At 40.9% G+C, this 21611-nt stretch overlaps 1 protein-coding gene across 2 annotated transcripts in view; it reads right to left on the bottom strand.

Annotated features, from left to right (window-relative positions):
* nova2 (NOVA alternative splicing regulator 2) overlaps positions 1-21611 on the bottom strand; it is a 90379-nt gene that overhangs the window by 14966 nt on the left and 53802 nt on the right. For both annotated transcript variants that reach the window (XM_034230570.1, XM_034230571.1), the window contains one exon: positions 18708-18874. In XM_034230570.1, coding sequence (XP_034086461.1) covers positions 18708-18874 — 167 coding nt within the window. The remainder of the gene's footprint in view (positions 1-18707; positions 18875-21611) is intronic.

A 21611-nucleotide genomic window follows, 5' to 3' on the forward strand; every position in this document is an offset into this window, starting at 1 on the left:
CAGTTTGAAGCAGAACCACCTCTGCGCGGCGATGCAGCGGTTTGCCACGCTGCATTCCACGGCTCCATCTCTGCACCGCGGCTTTCCACCAGATGAATGTACATAGACATTGAAAATGAATAAGAGGCGTGCAGGAGGGAGCGGATAATAGAGCAGCTTCAAACCTGCAGACAGCGTAAACAACTCCCCTCTCTGACTGCAACATTAGAGAATGATCTCTCCCCTGTGAGTGCGAGGCGTCGCTGCGTCGCTCTCTGGGATTAACAGGTGCGCTGTTTACTTCTTCCTTTTCTTCATTCATCTTTGCTCTCTGGCAGTTTGTACTTCAGTGCTTTCTATTGATTAGTGTTGCTACTGTGAGTCTGTTTACGTGCTGCTGCTATCAGACACTCGCTACAATCTGCCGTCCTGTGTAGATTAGTGAGAGGAACAAAGTGCTAGCAAAGTGAACACTGCTGGGGCTGATATACTCCAGTTACCTTTCAGAATGCACAAAATGGCAAATGAAAAGTGACACGGAAAAGAATCCAACTGAAGTTCAAACCAATGTGCACTGCATTACTGACCCCAGATTATGAAACCCTAACACTGGTTCCTATCACGCCGTTGGCTCCGCCGGCTACGAACTCTGTCCTGCCGGGTGTTCTGCCGACACCAGATCCTATTCTGCCGGTGGTCCAGTCGGCCACAAACCCGGTCCGTCCTTGTGCCCGGCTCCCTGACTATGCCCCCCCCCCTCCCAGCTGTGTCTTGTCCTGTGATTACCCTTCTTTGTATTTAGTCTTGTCTTCCCCTTCCCCATGTCGGTTCATTTTCCTGTCTCCCTCCATGTTGGTCACGGTCAGTTTTTGTTTACCGTGCTACCTGTTTATTTCATGTCATGTTTTTTCAGTCATCAGCTTTTTCTAAATAAAGCTCGCCTTTTGTTCCTTGACCTTTTTTTGTCTTTTTTATTCTGCATTTGGGTCCTACCTTTTCCCGAATCCTGACAAACCCTAACTTCATGGAGTTTGGTGCTTGTAATACGTTGGGAATAAATAAAAAATATACGTTTGGTGACTTATAATATTCTCGACAACATCTTAAGAATGACTATCTCCAACAAAAAGTAATTCCATATTACCGGTTTCCTCGTAACATGAAGATCATGTCAATGTTGTTTGTTGACGAAAAATGTTACCAAGTTTTTTTCCCTTCCCCTTGGTTAGTTTCTTTTACATTTCTTCTTTTTATTTATTTTTCTTATTTAGGGACTCACACATTGAGTTTGATACCAAATCAGAAGTTGACATGAATATTAAAAGATAAACCCTAAGCCCCTAACCCTTAACAAACCCCAACCTATAATAACTAATTCAATTAATTAATTTGCAGAGGAATTAATAGCTTAATTATTAAAAATATTATTTATAGTCCCGGTTTAATCTAACCATAAAAGCACCCAGAGCACAAACCTCTACCCAGTACCATTTTTACAAGTTATTTTAAGGACTGAAAATATATTTTGGTGAACATCAGCACCAAAGTACAGATACTGATGTGTTTTGGAAAATAATGAAGTTGTTCCGGGTGTAAAAATAACGCCATTTCATCAGGAGCACTTTTGTAGGAGCTGCAACATTTCAGGATGGATGTGCGGTGGGGGGTAAAAATGGAGACGAGGGATAAAAGGAAATAAGTGTGACAGGCAGCGAGAGAGTGAGGAAGCCCTACCCATGAGCCCTTTCATCCTCTGCACTGCAACATCCTCACACACACATGCATGAGTGTTGGTGGGAGGATAGACGGTGGAGTCTGATCCCTCCTGGCCCTAATGATCACATCATCATCATCATCATCATCATCCTCCTCCTCCTCCTCCTCCTCCTCCTCCTCCTCCTCCTCCTCCTCCTCCTCCTCCGCCCGCTCTGCTTTCTTTCCTCACGTTTCCATATAGTGTTTTTTTTACAGCTCTAAAGAGGTTTTAAACCTCTTCTTTCAAGGTCACACACTCCCACACACACAATCCGTTCCCGTTGTGAAGGGCGTTTTATTGTGAAATCATCGTCTTCATCCTGCTTTTATTCAGATGATGCTGTACGATCGACTCAGCCAGCCAGCCTACCCACAATCCTCTGCACCTTTCTGCATATCCGCCACAGAGAAGCAGATTATGTGACAGTTGGCAGCCTTTAGGCGGTCGCTACAGTGACGGCTCTTCCATGTTTGTTTTCCCCTCTGCTTTAAATCATTTTCTCTACATGTTCTCCTCTCTGGTGTCTCCTTTGTTATTTAGTTTTCTCCTAGAAGAGTTTTATATTTGCCGTATAGAACTTTTCACAGAGGAGGGGGGCTTGGCGTCCATCCAGCTGCTGACTACAACGTCCTGTTGCTGCAGCTGCAGGGCTGAGGTCGGAGGTCAAAGACAATCTCCTGTTGGTGAACGCTTTCAGGCAAGCACTGTGAAGGAGCAGGGACGGAAGTGTTGACTTCAGCAGGGATGGCTGAGCAGATATAAGCCCAAATCAATGCAATTTGGATCAAGTTCAGAGTTTTACCGTCTGAGGTTTATGAGTGCCAACACTGTCACACTACAGGTACACAAGTACAATCCCAACTAATAGTTTACATTCTTTCATTCTTTGTTTAGCCAGGAAGGTCACATTGAGATACAAGATCCTTTAGAGTCCTGTATTCAAATGGAAACTAAAGTTCTAAGAGCCTTTAATGTGGCAATCCTGAACATTTCAGTCCTGGTGGAAATGATAGAGGAGCTCTATTCTGCTCATGTTCAGGTTCATATCAGTATGTAGTGCCTCTATTGTGACATGTCTTCATGCTTTTATGTTCAAAAAGCTCTTCAAAAGATGTCCTGGCCCTTAGCATATCACGTACAATGTGTTGGAGCACTAGGCAATGGTAGTGCAAGTGTCACATAGTGATGTCACTATGTTACTGAAGAAAACAATGACCATTTACTTGCACAAAAACCTATAAAACACATTACACGAAAATGGAAAACCCCAAAAGCAAAATAGGGCCTCTTTAAGAAGTATTTACAGGAGATAAGAGTATGTGTGGTGTAATACTACAGTTCTACTGTTGTTTCAATAACGATGTCAGGCAATGTAGCCTTTTCACATCTCTGTGAAAGCAGCTGTGATCTGATGTCATGCTGCACACGGCAGTCTGCAGAGCAGCTAGATGGAGGTGTGCAGCTCTTAATATGACGCCCTCTGTGGCTGCTCTGACTCTTCTATTACTCACTCAAATAATAATACAAACTGATCCGCTTTCCAAAATAACCGTTATTTGTTATATGTGACACATTTTGGATGAATTATAACTCATTGACAAACACGTTGCAGTTTCTGTGACATTTCTTCTGGTAATGCCACCACGGACACCACGTTTTTGAGACTGCACATATTTAAATACTGCAATACTATTATCTTTTACTTCATTTGGTAATAGAGAGTGTATTTCTGTAATCACACATAGTTGTATGAACATTTTTGATATTATTGCACTTGGCAGAAAGACAGCGAGGCAGAGGGTGGGCAAATGTTTGCTTTGGCTCATCAACCAAAGCGTGTAAGCAATTTACTGTATCTGTAGAAGTGTGTGTGTGTGTCTGTGTGTGTGTATGTGTGTGTTGCATAGATAAGTAGTAGCGATAAGCTAACAGGGTGCTGAGGTCACCGAAGCATGGAAATGTATGAAAACAATGTCTCATTTAACAAACAACTGTTAAAACCATGAGGGCACACACACACACACACACACACACACACACATACACACACACACACACACACACACACACACACACACACACACACACACACACACACACACACACACACACACACACACACACACACACAGACAGACAGTTTGTCAGGGTTTAACCTTGACTTGCAGACATATTAACACACAGCTGCAGCCGCTGCCTCTCTGCCTCCATTTTATGAAACACAAATCTGTAGTAAGCCAAACTCAATAAAACGTTCTGAGCACTTACTGGAAACCGTTGTATGTTTAATGAAAGCTGGAAATGTTAAAGCCCCTGTCACACTGTCCCGAAATTGACACCCGATGGACACACGAATATGGAATTGTGAATTTCGCACGAAGATGGCCCGAACCACACACGAAGGCAACATTTACATTACATTTAAGACATACAACTGCAATGAAAGTACCAAAAACAATTATGTTACAGTACTATACTGTACTGATATCTTCAGACTTTGTTCTTTACTTTATCGGTCTTTATATGTAGAAAATATTACGTTTTCTCCGTAATGTTGTTTCCATAGCAACAACAACTTCCTGTCAACTCTCCTGCAAAATAATATATTATATCCTTTTTAGTTTCACAGAACACAAATTGGGTTATTTACATAATATGTTTACATGATTTTGTTGTGCAATAAAACAACCCGATGGACACACGATAAAGGAAATGTTCAAATTCGGCTGTGATCGTAGCAACATCGGGCCATTCGTGAGGGCATCTTAAGCCATTGTATGACCGCCGGTGGAGTTTCTCAGGCTCCGGCAGCAACTTCGTGAGCGGTGGCAAAATCTTTGGCATGCCAAAAAATTGCCGATGGACCTTGCGAAGGTTCATTTTCGTGTTGAATTCGTGTGTCAATTTTGCCCTTCGTAAGGCCATCGTGAGGGCATCTTGTTATCATCGGTGCCATCGGGCATTCGCCCCGATCAGAGTGAGGGCGAATGCACCGATGATAACACGAAGATGACACGATTTGACAAGATGCCCTCACGAGTGCCTTACGAAGTTGCCGCTCACGAAGTTGCTGCCGGAGCCTGATAAACTCCACCGGCGGTCATACGATGGCTTAAGATGCCCTCACGAATGGCCCGATGTTGCTACGATCACAGCCGAATTTGAACATTTCCTTTATCGTGTGTCCATCGGGTGTCAATTTCGGGACAGTGTGACAGGGGCTTTAACCAGTGAAGACATATCATAAACAGCAATCAAGTTTGTTGAATAATTATTGGCAGAGGCCTGTCTTGGCACTGGGGGGCAGGGTTAAGATAAAAAGGTAAAACAAATGATAAAAGTGGTACATTTATTAGAAATGCGTGTATATGTCTTAGATTATAAAGTCATAAATCACACATTCTCTAAGATTAAGGAATTATTTGTTTCTTAAATGTATTACTTTAAAATAAAAATGTTTACGATATACCAGTACTCAAATGACAGAGAATATGATCGGAGAAGTAGCTGTTTTTCTCTTTTATTTTGAAAATTATTGTTTTGTTTTACTATTTCCCCTTTGCAATCAAACAATCGAACCTCAATTAATACTAATACATTAACAATAGTCAAAAGCCTGCTTCCTGAAATGTTTAAGTCCATTCTTCCTTCCCTCACTATATCAGATCAGTCATGGTGGTAGTGATGAGTTGTCTTCTCATCAGATCTTTGTGTCACATTCCATCCAGGTCACAGTGCTGTCTGTCACTGTCGTCATCAGCAGCCAACACACACACACACACACACACACACACACACACACCACACACACACACACACACACACACACACACACACACACACCACACACACACACACACACGCACACACACACACACACACACACACACACACACACACACACACCCATCAACGACCAAAAGACGTATTTGTGTGTGCAAAGACGCTAATACATTCATAATTTCACCTGAACTTGTGATAGAAAGGGGCATACAACCTAGGGCTGCTCAATTAATCATATTTTAATCGCACTAACGATTATGGCTTGCAACGAAAACAACGTAATCGAAATAAAACGATTATTTTTTTATTATTACTTTTCTTTTTTTATTAAATACTTTTTTTTTTTATTGGATTTTCAGTTGAATTATACTTAAAGTTCAGGGTAATCAACTGTTAAAAACATACTGTTCAAATGTTTTTAATAATCGTGATATCAATTATTGACCCAAATAATCGAGATTATGATTTTTGCCATAATGAAGAAGCACTAAAACAACCCCAAACCAGGAGAGATACACAGATAACACACACACAACAATACGTTCTCTGATATGTGAGACACACACACGCAGTGTTTGGAGGACAGCGGACAACTGTTGAGGCTGCAGGAGTTTGATCTTTGAAGTCTTAAGCAGGGGACTTTAGCCTAATCTGCCTCCTCCTGATCCACGGGCTTAGTCACCACTCTCTCTCTCTCTCCCTGTCTGCCTCTACCTCTCTCGCCCGCTCTGTCTCTCCCTCATCACCCCGACTCGTCATCCCTCTCTTTTTTTTCGTCTCTCTCTCGTTTCTCCTTTCATTCTCTGGAGCTCAGAAACCCCCCTGCAGGTTACAAATAACTGCAGGACAGAAGAGCCGGGTACAATGACTTACAGCCAGGGGACACAAATATCCAAATACACTTATAGTATACTGTATATGGTGTTCATATGAGACGTGTAAACATGCCATCACAACACACTCTCATCAGCATGTGTAACAGTTGTAAATATGCAGTGGTGTTTATTTGTAAATCATTTAGTATAATCACACAAATTCTGTGTTTTATATTTAACAATTCTGTGTTCTTTATTTATTGATTGTTCAATACCTGACAAGGCCGGAGATGAAATATCTACATACATCTTATAAGAGTATAATACATTATGTATAATATCAGTTAAAATAAGTGCTTCAACATAGTTAACATTGCTGGAGGTATGCACAAATATTGATAGATGTCTTGTAATGCAATATTGAGGAACCTGCGACCCAAGTTTTTCATTCAATGCAGAACTACACCATAGTTGTGTAGGCCTATATGATATGTCAATAAACCTTAGAAAATCTTGAAATCTTGAAAGGGATGTGCAAAATAGTCATTATATACAGTCTTTAATTAACTATTAGTCGAGAATAACGAGTAATGAATATACTTGATAGGGATCCTATTAATATCTAATAATAAAAATAATGAAATTCAATAACATGCTTTAACCACTAGGTGTCCCTTTATATCAGCTGTGCACCTTTATGGTGTAAATACAGCCTATCTACCAATTGGATCAAATATAAAAGTCAGCCGAATTAGTTTTGATACTGCAAGGAGACGTATTGTGTGAAAAGAAATGTAAGATGTTGTTTAATGGCTGATATATTTATGATCCACGTCACATTTTCAGTTCTTCCTGTTTGTCTAGAAGTCTTCTCATCAGGGCTCTATAAATACAGAACTACGGCAGATATGTAATATTTAATGCAGCCGAACCGTGTATTACAATGCCGTTATGTGATGACTTCCAAAGAGAAAAGCAAGCACACTCGGAATAAAGTATTCTTTTTTTTTTTAAAATGTTTTCGGTCTGTTTCCGTTATTTGTTAATGACGATGTGCTCTGAGATGTGAGACTGGAATTGCACAGGGGAAAATAACGTAGGCTATCTTTAGATGCGGATTTTGTTAAACTAATATGTTTGCGCTGTGGACCAACACTATACATTGACGGGGAAGGGGGTAGCAATAAAGATAACACCATTAAACAGTTACACAACATAATAGAAATAATATCGATAGCAGCGTCCCTAGCAACCACCTTGGTAACAATGAAAACGTTCTATGGACGCAATTTCCTGAAGTAATCTTCGTAATAACTAGCAAACTAAAGATCAGCTCAAAGCTTCTTCTGACTTTCTCATCAACGTTATCAGTGAGAGAATAGCCAGAATGAGTGTTGACCGGCCAAGGGGGCCTAATAGATCATTACATATCTTACAATGTACCAACTACATGTGCACTGAATATTATCATGGATGGTTATGTCAAAATTGGACAGGTACAAACGCGCTACAAAAGCCCAAAACACTTCCATTTGGAGAAACGCGCTGAAGTTTGAAAAATAAGCTAATATAAAAACATAAATGTGCCAAAACACATGCCGATGAAGAAACATCCTCATCCTGACAACATATGCACAACATTCACCATAGGTTTGCACCTCTTTGCCACCTTCAATATGCAGTGCAATATGAAAAATAACTGGAATAATTACAACAAACTAATATTCAATGAGGGGAGCTAAAGCATTATTTGTAAACTTCTCCATTGTTGAAGATGTGCGAGGATGATGAAATAAGACTGTTGGCATATGCAAATGTACCTCTTTGTGTGTCAATAGTTCAAATGACCACTTGTGTTAAGAGAAGATCTTTATTTGTAAATGGAATGAATTCAATTATGAAAGGCTGCCAGTTGCTGTTTCACACTATGATTCACTTCTTTGGAAACTGTTAAATATTGTGTGTGTTTCCTTTAACGGGCTAGCCCCTCTGCTGTGGCATCGTTACATGCATGGTGTGCCGCCAAGACTCAAACCCACAGACACCGAAGTTTCCAACATGTCCTGCTAGAAAGAAAGAAGGGATGAGTACAGACTCTAAATTGATGCATAATACATCTACAATCTGTATAACTGGGGAGTTAATATCACATTTTGTGAGCTCTGTGAAAGGTTGGAACAATGATGTATTTTGGACAGGAGAGTTTGCTCTTTAAATGGATGTAAATGGAGCAAAGTCGTGTTTTGTACAAATAAAAGGATGAGAATATGCACTGTGCTGCAAGTACTTGTAAAAATACATTACAGTGTCTCTTTAAAATCTCTATGTGTAATGAACTGTCAGAAAATACAAATTCCTCTCTGTGTCCTTTCTTTCTTTCCTTCCTTCAGTTCCTTTGTGTTTACCTCCTCTCCTTCCCTCCTTCGACCTCCCTCAAGACGTCACATCTGAACCTGATTTTCTCTGTGTGTGGCGTCCACGTGTGGAAAGATTTGCGGGAGAAAAATATGAATTACGGCAGAGATAATATAATGCAGACACCCAATACTGACGCAGATAAGAGAGACACACAAAGACAGTGTGTTATATTTCTGCTGACTCGGCAGTGAGGCTGCAAATCACGGGACTGACGGGAAGATAGAACGTTACGTAAGAAAGCACCATGATGTACGAGACTGCTCAGGAGTCGTTTGCCCGTTACAATGGAATGGAACAGACATAATGTCAACACGCGCGTCATTTTAGAGAAAGTGGATTTATGGTTTCAGTTCAACACAATGGACAGAGTTGTGAGTCTTTTGGATTAAAAAAGGTCAGCTGATGCTGATAAGATGAAGCTTTCTTTAATTACGCTGACATTTAAATTCTAAATCAACATTCAAAGTCTTAGAATCCCCACCTCCTCATCATCTGATACGTGAGCCAGACTTTTCCTGACATTTATGGCGAACTTCCTGTGTAGGGAGGCAATAACAGGAAGTAGGAAACAGGTGTTCACTGGAGGTGAAAGTTCACAGGAAATGGTCCCTATACCCCGCAGGAAGTGGCTGCAGCTAGGAAAACAATGCATGGTGTAAAATGCTCATGTATGTGTTCACCGTTGAGCTGAATAAAGTCCTGCTGCGTGAATACAGTTCAGCACGGCCAGCAACAATACCAGAATAATACCACAACAAAACCACAGGCCGTTTACAGCTGATCATCTCACAGGGGACGCTCCTCACTCATCACGTTTTACTGCCAATATGAAAACAATATCGATGCAATAAGTAGATGATGCTTCACTACATTACACAACAACAGGAAGAGAGCTCTCTGGAGTGCTTTGGATTTTTATTCAAACCATGTTGATATGCTGCTTTACTTCAAAGACTGTATATGCAATACAACAGCAGGTAAACAGGGATGATAACAGACTGGTTACCTGGTAACTGAGAACTTAGACTCAACAAAGTATGTGACATCATCACATCTTCACAACTGGCTTTCATTGCTTGCCGTCTAACATGTTCGTTGTTTGAAGTCAGGATACAGAAGAGTCAGAGAGCAACTATGTGTCCAGATAGTTCCTTTTAACATCCATCTAAAGTTAGCTTACATTAGCGACAATAAGCTTAATGAGCAATTTAGCAAGTGGGCATTTTAAAGCTTATGATTTTTTCTTTTCTAGGAGGAGGATCATTTAAAAAAATTAAATTCACAATCTTGGATTACACCTTAATGATAATAAGTCATAATAGTTTTGAAAATATGCACCACATGTGAAATGTGTTATTGAAATCTAGGACTTGTGTTTTGACATTCCTTTAAACGGAGGCAACACCTGGTAGAAATTAGTATATAAATAATTTACACATAAGAGAATTGAAGCTATAAGAATTAGCATTTTCAGTGATGCTTAAGTATGTGTCTACATTCAAGTTGCATAATGGAACACTAACATGCAGTCTATTAATGTAAGTATTGCACCAGGAGTCCAATTTAAAACTGTATCTATTTTATAAAGAAAGAACAATACCTTACTCAGTCTAAAATCCTTCTTTAAATGTTGTGCATCAATCAAACGGTGTCAATCCAATTTAAGAGAGCCATTATCACCTTTTACATACACTGAATATCTGATATGAAGTGTAACATGAGAGCGTGCTGCAGTGTGAGCAACAATGATGTTTTACACGAGTGTACTGCAAAATCAAACACGGAATAATAAAAGTCACAAAAACCCCTCAATAAATTCTCCTCATCCATGCATCATTAGAGCTCATTAGAGCCGCAGGAGGAATGTATTTAACTCATACATCTCCGTCTTCTCTGGCCTTGAAGCGCTGTGTGTCGTCGCTGCTCTGTTCTTCTCCTATCAGCTGCTGCCTCTCCCAGAGAACCCTCTGTCACTCCGCAGCTGTCGGCTAGCAAGAGATCTGCTTCCAGCTTCAGACGCCCACTCAGCCCGCCAGACTCCACTGTTTGGTTCAGGTCGTCCTCTCTGTCTCTACGTTATCCACACTCTCCGTCTCTCATTCCAACTCTTTTTCATACCATCATAAACTCTCTCCTCCATGGGCGTCACTTTGTTACACAAAAAAACTGAAGTTTTGACTTTAATTAATTTCATTATGTCAACACATTTCACACAAGTGTATTAGGTGAATTAAAAGCAATACTATTAAGTTGAACCTGTTTAAACTTAATATTATTGCTTTCAACTAACCTAATACACTTGTGTGATATTTGTTGACATAATACACTTGATAAAAGTCAATGTTTCAGTTTTTTCAGTGTAGAAAAAGTGGTGGGGAGACTTTTTTCAGATTTAAAAAAACACTTTTCCAAATACTTTTGTTACAACTAGTGCAGTAACTGCTAAGCTACTGCTAAGCTACTGCTAAGCGGGAGCCACACTTGCTTTACTATTCTCTATTCAATTGTGACTAACGTGCCACAGGTCCAAACTGTTACCAGAAGTACACCCAAAAGGGTTCTCTTGAGCAAATACACTTCTTTTGTCAAAGACAATTCTTTGTGCATGCTATTTTCAGAACATGTTTATCAATTGATACTAGTGCAAAGTGGTTCCAAAAGTGATGTGGACGTGGCCCCTGCGCCCAGTATAAATGCTCTTCTCTTTCTCTCTGTGCCCACTGAGGGCTTAGTCACACGCCACATGCTACAACAGCCGCACTCTTGAAAGAAGAAGAAGAAGAAGAAGAAGAATACCCTCCACCCGAAATAGCAGACAGTGGTCACCAATTCATCTTTCAGGGACACACACGTGTGTCATGGTGTGTATGTCAACGTGTGTCAGGTGTGTGTGTTCTCTTGAGGTCCATTCACCAGGTCACAGTGAGTTTGTGGTTATGTCTTTCTACAATGAGAGCCATGCTGCAAAACTATGTGAGCGTCTACAAAGACTTCTCAGCTCACAGCCTACTGACCTTAATGTGACTGAGTGTGTGCGTGTTTTGTGTGTGTAACTGTGTTTGTTCATCCCCGTATTATTATTAAATAATATATTATAGTACTACTGATTAAACTTGTGGTGACTTCAAAGATAGTATGTCAGGTTTTAACCTGTTTTATTTGGAAATTAGCCACAGTTTATATTAAAGTGTTACTTTTAGTGTTCTTTTGTAGTTAATTCCTTCCATATTTTGAAGTTGCGCTAATTACAATTTGAGTTTAGGGTCTACACATTAGTGTCTGTGCATATGTTCCATAAGGAAAAAGAAACAAGACATTTTTAATTCAGATATAAGCAGTTACGTTTTGATTTTGTGAAAATAAATATGTTCATAATTCGTTTTTGGTTACTCTTTATATTTCACTATAGGTAGAGAACAACATTGACACCACATTACACACATCACAATATTATTGTCAGGCTATATATTCTTTTGATAATTGTGAGCATAACATTGAAGCTCGTTATCATTGTGCCTTTACCTAAAAATATCACATCCTTAAAAAGTTGTGGATCATTTGATAAAGAAAAATGATATTTGTAAATGTAGGGGATTTGGGTTTGATCATGCTATGCTGCTCGGAGAAGGGGGGGCGGCGGTGTGTCTAGTAGTGTGGATTGAAGAGGTTATTTTGGTGTGGGGGTTTTCTTTCTGAGTGTGTGTGTGAGAGAACATGTGTGTGTATCTGTGTGTTGTCAAATGCATCACAAATCCATTTAGTCGCCTCTCCGACGCAGTATAAATAGTCTAAAGAGCAGCAGGGGGATCGGCCCTCCATTATAAGAGTCTGAATATCAGACTATTAGTCGCTCATCTCCTGGCGGCTGCTCCTCACACAGCTCCACTAAACCGTCCGTCACTCAGGGTCAAAGACACAAACCAAATAATCACACATGATAAAACTGGTGCGTTCTGTTCTGTTAGGGGAGACACACTTGGTGAATAATGGGTAAATATGAATTATTCTATTATTATTATTATTATTTATCTTTTATTTATATAATTCAAAATCCAAGCAATTGTCACACAACCAAATTTCCCCTGGGATAAATACATTAAGTTGGTCATCATTTTTATTATATGAATAAATAGCCTTGATAGGAGTACACAAGGAATTATTTAATGTTATTGGTGAATTTGGGAGAAATATACAGACAAAAATTGACAAAGTAAGTTAAATGAACACCTACATTTGTATTGTTGTGTGTTTTCTTTTCACTTGTTGAATAAGTGTTAATGAATAAGTTAAAGTGGAGCTATCATGCAAAATGCACTTTTGTACATCTTTTATACATGAATATGTGTCCCCGGTGTGTCAGGGAACTCACCAAGTGTCAGAAAACACAACCCTCTCTCTTTTCCTCCATACCCAAATCTCTAAAAACGGGGCTGCAAGACTGATACAGATTTGAACATTCTCTGACGTCAGGAACGAGGAGCTCCGCCTATATGGCCAACTCTCCACCTATCAGGAGGAGGCAGCCACAGCCATTGCCGTTCGAAAGCGCTGGAGATGCTGTAGTACATATGCCAGGCCTGTAGGTGACGATGTAGTCTGCCACAAAAGCAGCGAAGAAGACTTCTCACAGAATCAGCCCTTGCAAAAACAGGGCTAAAAAAGAGCAAATAGAGCGAAATGAGGCATGGCTAAAATGCATGATCTGTTTGGTATTTTGAAAAAAAACCATCGCAGACATGTTTTATATAGTTATGGCCCTACAATATATTATTCAAATATAGCATGATAGGTCCACTTTAACCAAAATGAAATGCAATATGCAAAATGTTTTTGCCTATTGTCCCAACAGTACCACACCTTATCTTAAACTTAACAACTTTAGCTTTAACTAACTGCAAACTTTCAGACTCTGAGCAGTAACTTCCTGGAATCTCCACTGGTTGCCTGGCAACTACAACCTATATTTAGTGTGGAATAACTGGCCTGACCTGTACAGTGGCCTCAAACATCCAACACTTAAAGGGATGTCCTGCAATGCTGGCTACAAGCCTGGAGGAACACCAGTGATCAGCCCTCTAAGGCTTGAGATCAGGGCCGTCCCTCCCTACAGGCCGATCATGCAGGCTGCATGGGGCCTCACATTGCGCAGGGGGCCTCGCGCAGGGGGCTTCGGCTTATGAGCTCGGCTTGTGCGCAGTTCTCCGCGCAGTTCTCAGCGCAGTTCTCAGCGCACATTACATTACATGTCACTTATTAGACGCTTTTATCCAAAGCGACTTACATACTCAATACTGTGGACAATCCCCACAGGAGCCATTTGTGGTGAAGTGTCTTTCCCAGGGCCACAATGACATGCTGACTGCAGTGGGGGGGCGCACCCCCTTGGAGGAGGGGCTCTGTAAGGAAGTGGCGGATTTTTTCCGGCTGTGTATTTTCAAATTCTAGCACAATTCGAGCTGGTTTCTCCAAAATGACCTACCCCACCTTTAAGTCCTAACAGTCATCATCATGTCAACCACAACACAGAGAAATACTGATAGAAATGTGTGTGTAGTTGTTGACACATTGCTGACAGAGGGAACTACATTTGAATACAGATTTAAGAAATATCAGTTTTTGTCATAAGTATGTTTTGTCTTGACTATACAACTATATTATAATAAAATAATATAGTATTTATATTATTGAATTGATTATGATTATTCTTATTAGTAGAAGTAGTTTATTTGCATTAATTATATTTCAATCTTTTTGAGGCTAGTATTTGGCAGGAAATGCCGACGTATTCACCTGTAAACGCATACTGAACGACATACATGCACATTTACCATTTACCTCACTGTATAAACAAGTAACTGTGTAGATAATAATAATAATAAACAGGAATTATATTTGCAAAGTACTCGCTTGATGGGAAACGACTCGCTGGTATCTCGAGCTGAGCGCTCATTGGTGGTTTTTACCACGTGCTGGTGATGAAACTCTCCAATTGGCTCGGCAAAAGTTTGTTGTTATTTTGTGTCAGTTTTACGTCGCCACTTCCATTCACATTTGTCCTCATTGTTCCACAATGTTTATCATCATGAAATGAATATCTATATATTGTATACTATACTTGCACTGCTTACCATTTTCATACTTTATATATCTTAGCATATTCATACACACTGTTCATACTGCTCACAGGCTGCTGTGTATATCTAGTGTATTCATACACACTGTTCATACTGCTCACAGGCTGCTGTGTATATCTAGTGTATTCATACACACTGTTAATACTGCTCACAGGCTGCTGTGTATATCTAGTGTATTCATACACACTGTTCATACTGCTCACAGGCTGCTGTGTATATCTAGTGTATTCATACACACTGTTCATACTGCTCACAGGCTGCTGTGTATATCTAGTGTATTCATACACACTGTTAATACTGCTCACAGGCTGCTGTGTATATCTAGTGTATTCATACACACTGTTCATACTGCTCACAGGCTGCTGTGTATATCTAGTGTATTCATACACACTGTTCATACTGCTCACAGGCTCCAATGACCATTAGACCATTTAGTAAGGTAAAAAACAAAAAGCAAAAACGCCTCTCAGACGCTCTTCCGTTTACTTGTTTAATAAAGAAAAACAAATGGTCCGAAGGCACACGGACTCAACTCCCTCCATCGTGTTGATTTGAAGATCTGAACATAAGCCCGCCCCGCTCGACCTTCTAAGCCAATCACAGCGCGATAATGACCTGCCTTCCGTTTCCACTATACTTTCTCTCACACATACATACATTCTTCTACATACATATATTGTCTTCAGACATGCATATATTATTTATAATATTAAATGTAAACATTGAATGAATGTGCACGTGAGCAACATGTATAAATGTGTGAGTGAAAAATGGATGCATTGAAATATGATAATATGAGAGCAAAATGTATGAATGTGTGAGTGTAATTATATATGTATATGTGACCCGCTCTATCGAAATCAGTCGGAAGTCGCAACGGCTCATTTCAAAATAAACGTGGATTTGCGTAAAAAACAATTTTTTCGGGGTTCGGGTGTTTTGTTTGATTTTAAACAAACAAAGTCTTGACTTTCAGAATATGAAACTTTTATTTCCAAAATCACACGATAAATACATGTTTGAAGCTTGTAAAGAGAAGATGGCAGCTCTCACTCGCAATCTGCTCTTCCGCAGCGCCGCCCCCCCTCCCTCCGGCTGACATTATGAATGTAAGGCGTAGAGTAATCATAGATAACACGGCAGGGTCCGTTACAGTTTGTTTTCATCTGATTTCAAATAAAAAAGTCTTGGCTTTCAGAATATTAAACTTGTTTCAGCAAATTCAGATGATAAATACAGCTTTGAAGCTTGTAACGGCATAATTACAAGCGGAGAACGGAGTAATTTAACGTCACAGCAGGCATAACAACAGCCGGTGTTTCTCAGGAGGGTTTTCCCCGGGAAACAAACACAATACACACAAACGCAAAATTACACAAACACACACACGTATACACACACACACACACACACACACACACACACACACACACACACACACACACTCGCGAGCTTCCCCCAGACCAATAATCCAAACTAAAATATCTTCCCTCCGTAGTATTTTGATCATTTGCTAATAACCAATCAGATGGATGGATTCCAGAGAAGAGGAAACTTTGAAGGCCTTTTTCTCAAAATGATGACTCGGTGACAGACATTATATAATGTGACATATTTCGCTTAATATTTGGAGAACAACAACAATCCTGATATCATTAGAAAGCTAAGAATCTCCTCTTTCCAACAGTGTATACAACTCAAAATGTGTCTTCGGGTCAATGCGACTGATTTCGATAGAGCAGGTCACTTATGAGAGTGAAAATATATGTATGTAAAAGGAGAATGTGTGTGTGTGTGAGAGGACCAGTATGAATTACGGCCTGTACGGCCCCTCATAAGTATTGATTAATTATGCATTAAACTCTCTTTATAAAGGCACCTTACAATTATGAACTCTGTGAAAACACACTATCTCTGACTGTGTGTGTGTATATGTGTGTGTGTGTGTGTGTGTGTGTGTGTTTGTGTAAGTCTGATAACTGTAATTATTCACAAATAGATTGGTGTAGCCCTCCTTCCCCCCCCCCATACCTCCAAATTCTGCTCATGAGAGAGGATGATAGATTGCAGCAGGGGAAATCATAAACATTACTCATGCAACACCAAAGCTCAGAGGAGTGCAAACATATGCACAGGTCAGCAATTCATCATTTTCATCTAATGAATACTTTAGGTGTGTCATTACTTCTATATTTATACTGTTTTTCCATATGTTTAAACCTAAAAGTGTTGGACTTTTGTGGGGGTATTTTTGTCTTTATCACATTCTGGGGCTCTCATGTTAGAACCGCTTCAGAAAATGTGGGCCCCACAAGAGATGTTCTGGTATGATACCCCCACACTACCACAAAGACAAGGATGTGTGTCTGAGAAGTGTGTGTGTGTGTGTGCGCCCACAGGCCTTGTTGAATGCACTGTCAAGCAGGCCTGAATAGTCAATAGATGGAAACAATGCCAGACCTGACTAATCAATATGGAGCAATCATGAAGAGAGAATGATGATAATCACTTACACAGATTGGGATCATAGTCAGTGGCCAAACTAATTGTCCTATATTACAGAGCTGCTGTTGGCACTGAGATGTACTTAGCTTTACACTCAGCAGTTTAATGAACTATTGAATAAAATAAAATAAAAAACTTTAAAGTTTATTTTGAAAACAGCTGAAAGGCTCTGAGCTAGTATTCTGAGTATTATTTTCTGATTGTCCACCTAACTCAAAATGACGTGAAAATCTGGACAAACTATCTCATGTTAAATTAAATCACCCTGCAGAAATATTTTAGACAAATTGAAGCCATTTCCAGGTTAGAGCTTTTTACAGTCACCGGTACAATCAGAAACAGACTGTTTGGCAGACATCTTTGACATTTATCATGTATGACAGAGTGATCTGGACACACACTTCCTCTCTCAGCAGGAGTGTTTCCAGTTAGCGTGTGGATGTTTAGGTCTCTCTGTACATATGTGTGTGTGCGTGCAGAAGAAGTGTGTATGTCATGGTGAGATTACATCTTCACACCTCACACAGTTTCCTGTCTGAGTGGATGTCATCTCTCTCCCTACCTGACAGCTGATTTTTCTTCCCTCTATCTTTCCCATTTTCTCTCTTTCTTCTTTCTCCCCTCCTCCTTCCCTGTCTTATCTTCTCAATCACCATGTCTTTCTGTCTCCCCCTCTATTTCTCTCCCCTCTCTGTTTCCCTCCCTCCCTCATGTGTTTACTGTCTGCATGGTCGCATGTCATTTTTCTATTTTCTGCCTCATTCAGCTTCACTCAAACAGAACATCACAACTCGACCACAGAAACACACAGTTTGTCGTTTCAAAACAAACGCTCTCCTCCCTCTCACACACTCCTTCAGCTGTGGCGTGTCCAGGCACACACTAACACACACGCAGTGGTGTAAAGTAACTAAGTAGATTTACTCAAATACTGTACTAACAATTTTGAAAGACTTGTACTTTACTTGAGTATTTCAATATTTTGCTAGTTTTTACTTCTACTCCACTACAATTCAAAGAGTTCAATTTCACCTTTACCAGCTTTGATAACACTTTAATGCATCAATAATTATAATCTAAATATCAAATGTATTATTCTGGAATGGGTAGATTGGCATAATGAGTACTTCAATTATATTTTGATGCTAATACTTTTGTACTTTTGTAACATTTTGATTGTAACAGATTTTTCCTACACTCTGCTAGCTTTATGTATGTTTATGAAGTACAAGATCTGAGTACTTCTTCTACCTCAACACACACGTTTGCAGGGTTATTCCTCTGTATGACTAAAGAGGCGTAGAGGGTCAGACTGACCTGTTTGACGCGGTCGGGGTTGACGGTGGTCTGCGGCTGCAGGATGCTGACCGGCTCTGACTTCTGGGTGCTCTGAGGCATCTCCCTCACCTTCTCAGCGATGAAGTCATGGACTCCGTTCAGCGCCTCCACCGTGCCCTGGATCAGACACACCCGCTCTGTCGTTCCTGAAAAACACACATAAACAGATTGGTCAATGCATGAGTTCTAAACTGAGTAGTAGAGGAAAAAGACAGGAAACTCTGTTTTCATTCAGTCATACAGTACAAACACACACAAGCAGACAAGACCTATTCACAACAGGCTTGAAATACTCCAGCTACCAATCACATCATGTTTCTTTTGGTCCATACTTGGAATGGAACTGGTGACGAGGCGGTTCCAAAGCCAAGTCCCTAAAACTGAGGTATGACCCAAAGAAGATTTAGAGAGCTAATTTTAAGCAATATTTGGGGAAAAGTAATACCAATCAAACAAGTGATGGTAACGTTTTTGTAACTCATTCATATAATGAAATGTTGCTGCTTCTACGAAGTTGTGTCACTTTGATGAATGAATGTGTTTCCTGTGTGATGGAAGCAGCACAAAAGCTGCTGCACTGCCAGAAAAAACCCACAAAGAAGAAGTTTTGTTCTTGTTTATCAGTGTGCCAACTTTTACACAAAAACATGTCTACTATATTTAGCGGTTTTGTCAGAAAAAGTTATTTGTTCCATTCATGTATTCTTGTAAACATTGTTGAGAATGTTTCAACAACTATAATAATAATAATAAATGATATTTATATAGCGCCTTTCAAGGGACCCAAGGTCGCTGTACATGGTGGACAAACAAAACAAACAGACAATCAACGGGCAAACCAAATAAATAAATAAAGGAAGCCAGGGGACCAGAAAAGGGCTAGGGCCCGAAGGCCAGGGTGAACAGGTGTGTTTTTAGTGATGATTTGAAGATGTCCAGGGAGGCAGCATTACGGATCTCGGCAGGAAGTGCATTCCAGAGGGTGGGGGCCTCAACACTGAATGCCCTGTCACCAACAGTTCGGAGGCGAGAGCGGGGGATGGAGAGCAGGCCCGTGTCTGAGGACCGCAGACTCCGAGAAGGGGTGTAGGGATGGAGGAGGTCCAATAAGTACTGGGGGGCGAGGGTATGGAGGGACTTGTACGTGAGGATGAGTGTTTTTTGTATTGAATCCGGGACTTGACCGACAGCCAATGTAGGTGGATGAGGGTGGCTTGGTGTGGGTGAGAAGCCTGGCGGCAGAGTTCTGGACATATTGGAGCCTATCCAGGGTTTTTCTGGGAACCCCGGACAGGACTCCATTGCAATAGTCCAGACGGGATGTAATGAAGGCGTGTACCAGGGTTTCTGCCACAGAGTCAGAGAGAGAAGGCCGGATTCTGGCAATGTTTTTTAGGTGGTAGAAGGCGGATTTGGTGACAGATTTGACATGTGCCTGGAAAGAGAGGGTGGTGTCCAGGATGACTCCCAGGTTGCGGACTTCAGTGGACGGGGAGATAGAGCAGCCGTCAATGGAGAGAAGCAGGTCTCCAACCTTCTGGAGCTGCGTCTTGGGAGCCACAATCATGAGCTCTGTTTTATTGCTGTTGATTTTGAGCAGGTTTGATGACATCCAGTTTTTTATGTCCTGTAGGCAGTTGACAAGGGATTGAGGGGGGAGCTGAGTGGACGGTTTGGTGGAGAGATAGAGCTGTGTGTCATCAGCATAAGAGTGAAAGCTGAGACCATGTTGACGGATGATTTGACCAAGTGGGAGCATGTAGATATTGAATAGGAGGGGTCCAAACACAGAGCCTTGAGGTACACCTTGGTTGACTGGGGCGGGAGGGGAGCTGCAGTCACTGATGGTGACAAAGTTTTTTCTGTTAGACAGGTAGGACTCGAACCAGGCAAGAGCTGTGTCACTGAGGCCAAGGTAGTCAGACAGGCGGCTGAGGAGGATGGAATGGGATATGGTATCGAAGGCTGCTGAGAGGTCCAGGAGGATGAGAATGCTGATGAGGCCAGAATCAGATGCGATGAGGAGGTCGTTTGTGATTTTGATGAGGGCAGTCTCAGTACTGTGATATGGTCTGAAGCCAGATTGGAGGGGTTCGTAGAGCTCATGCAGTGACATGTGGTCTTGCAGTTGTGCGGCAACTGCTCTTTCCAGGATCTTGCTCACGAATGGGAAGTTTGAGATTGGCCGGTGGTTGTTGAGGTCCTCCGGGTCCAAGCCAGGCTTCTTCAGGATTGGAGAGACTGAGGCAGTTTTGAGGCAGGGTGGGACTGTGCCAGAAGACAGGGACAAGTTCACAATGTCAACAATGATGGGGCAGATGGTGGATAGAGCTGCCTTGACCAAGGCTGTGGGCATGGGGTCAAGAGAGCAGGTCGATGTCTTGGCCTTAGTAACCAGCTTGGTAATTTGGATGACATCCACTGGGGAGAAGGTGGAGAGGCAACACCTAGGTGGACGAGTAATACCTTGTGGCTGGGGTGCGGTTAAAGTAGGTGGGGGGCCAGGCACCAGAAGCTGCTGGTGGATGGAATCAACTTTTTTTGAATCACTCACAGAGGGAATGCTGTCCCGATTCTGATTCGAACACTCTTCTATTTCCATCATTTTTATGTGCAGTTCCATGAAAATGCAACCAAACCTGACACATGCTGCTTTTCAAAAAAGAACATCTGTGAGATAAGAAAAGATAGTAGGGAGCTGTAATGATCCCCGCTGGGAAATGAAACCTCTGCAGCAAGAGAAACAAAACACTGAATTATTAGAAACTGAATCGAAGTGGAGAAAAAGGAACATATACTGTATAATTATATAACTTTATAGGTGATATTTATAGCAGCATAGTAAATACCAAACTTGTAAGGAAAGAGTGTTGAGGAAAAACA

This window comes from Gymnodraco acuticeps, unplaced genomic scaffold (assembly GCF_902827175.1).
Source record: "Gymnodraco acuticeps unplaced genomic scaffold, fGymAcu1.1, whole genome shotgun sequence".
NCBI classification, from domain to species: Eukaryota; Metazoa; Chordata; class Actinopteri; order Perciformes; family Bathydraconidae; genus Gymnodraco; species Gymnodraco acuticeps.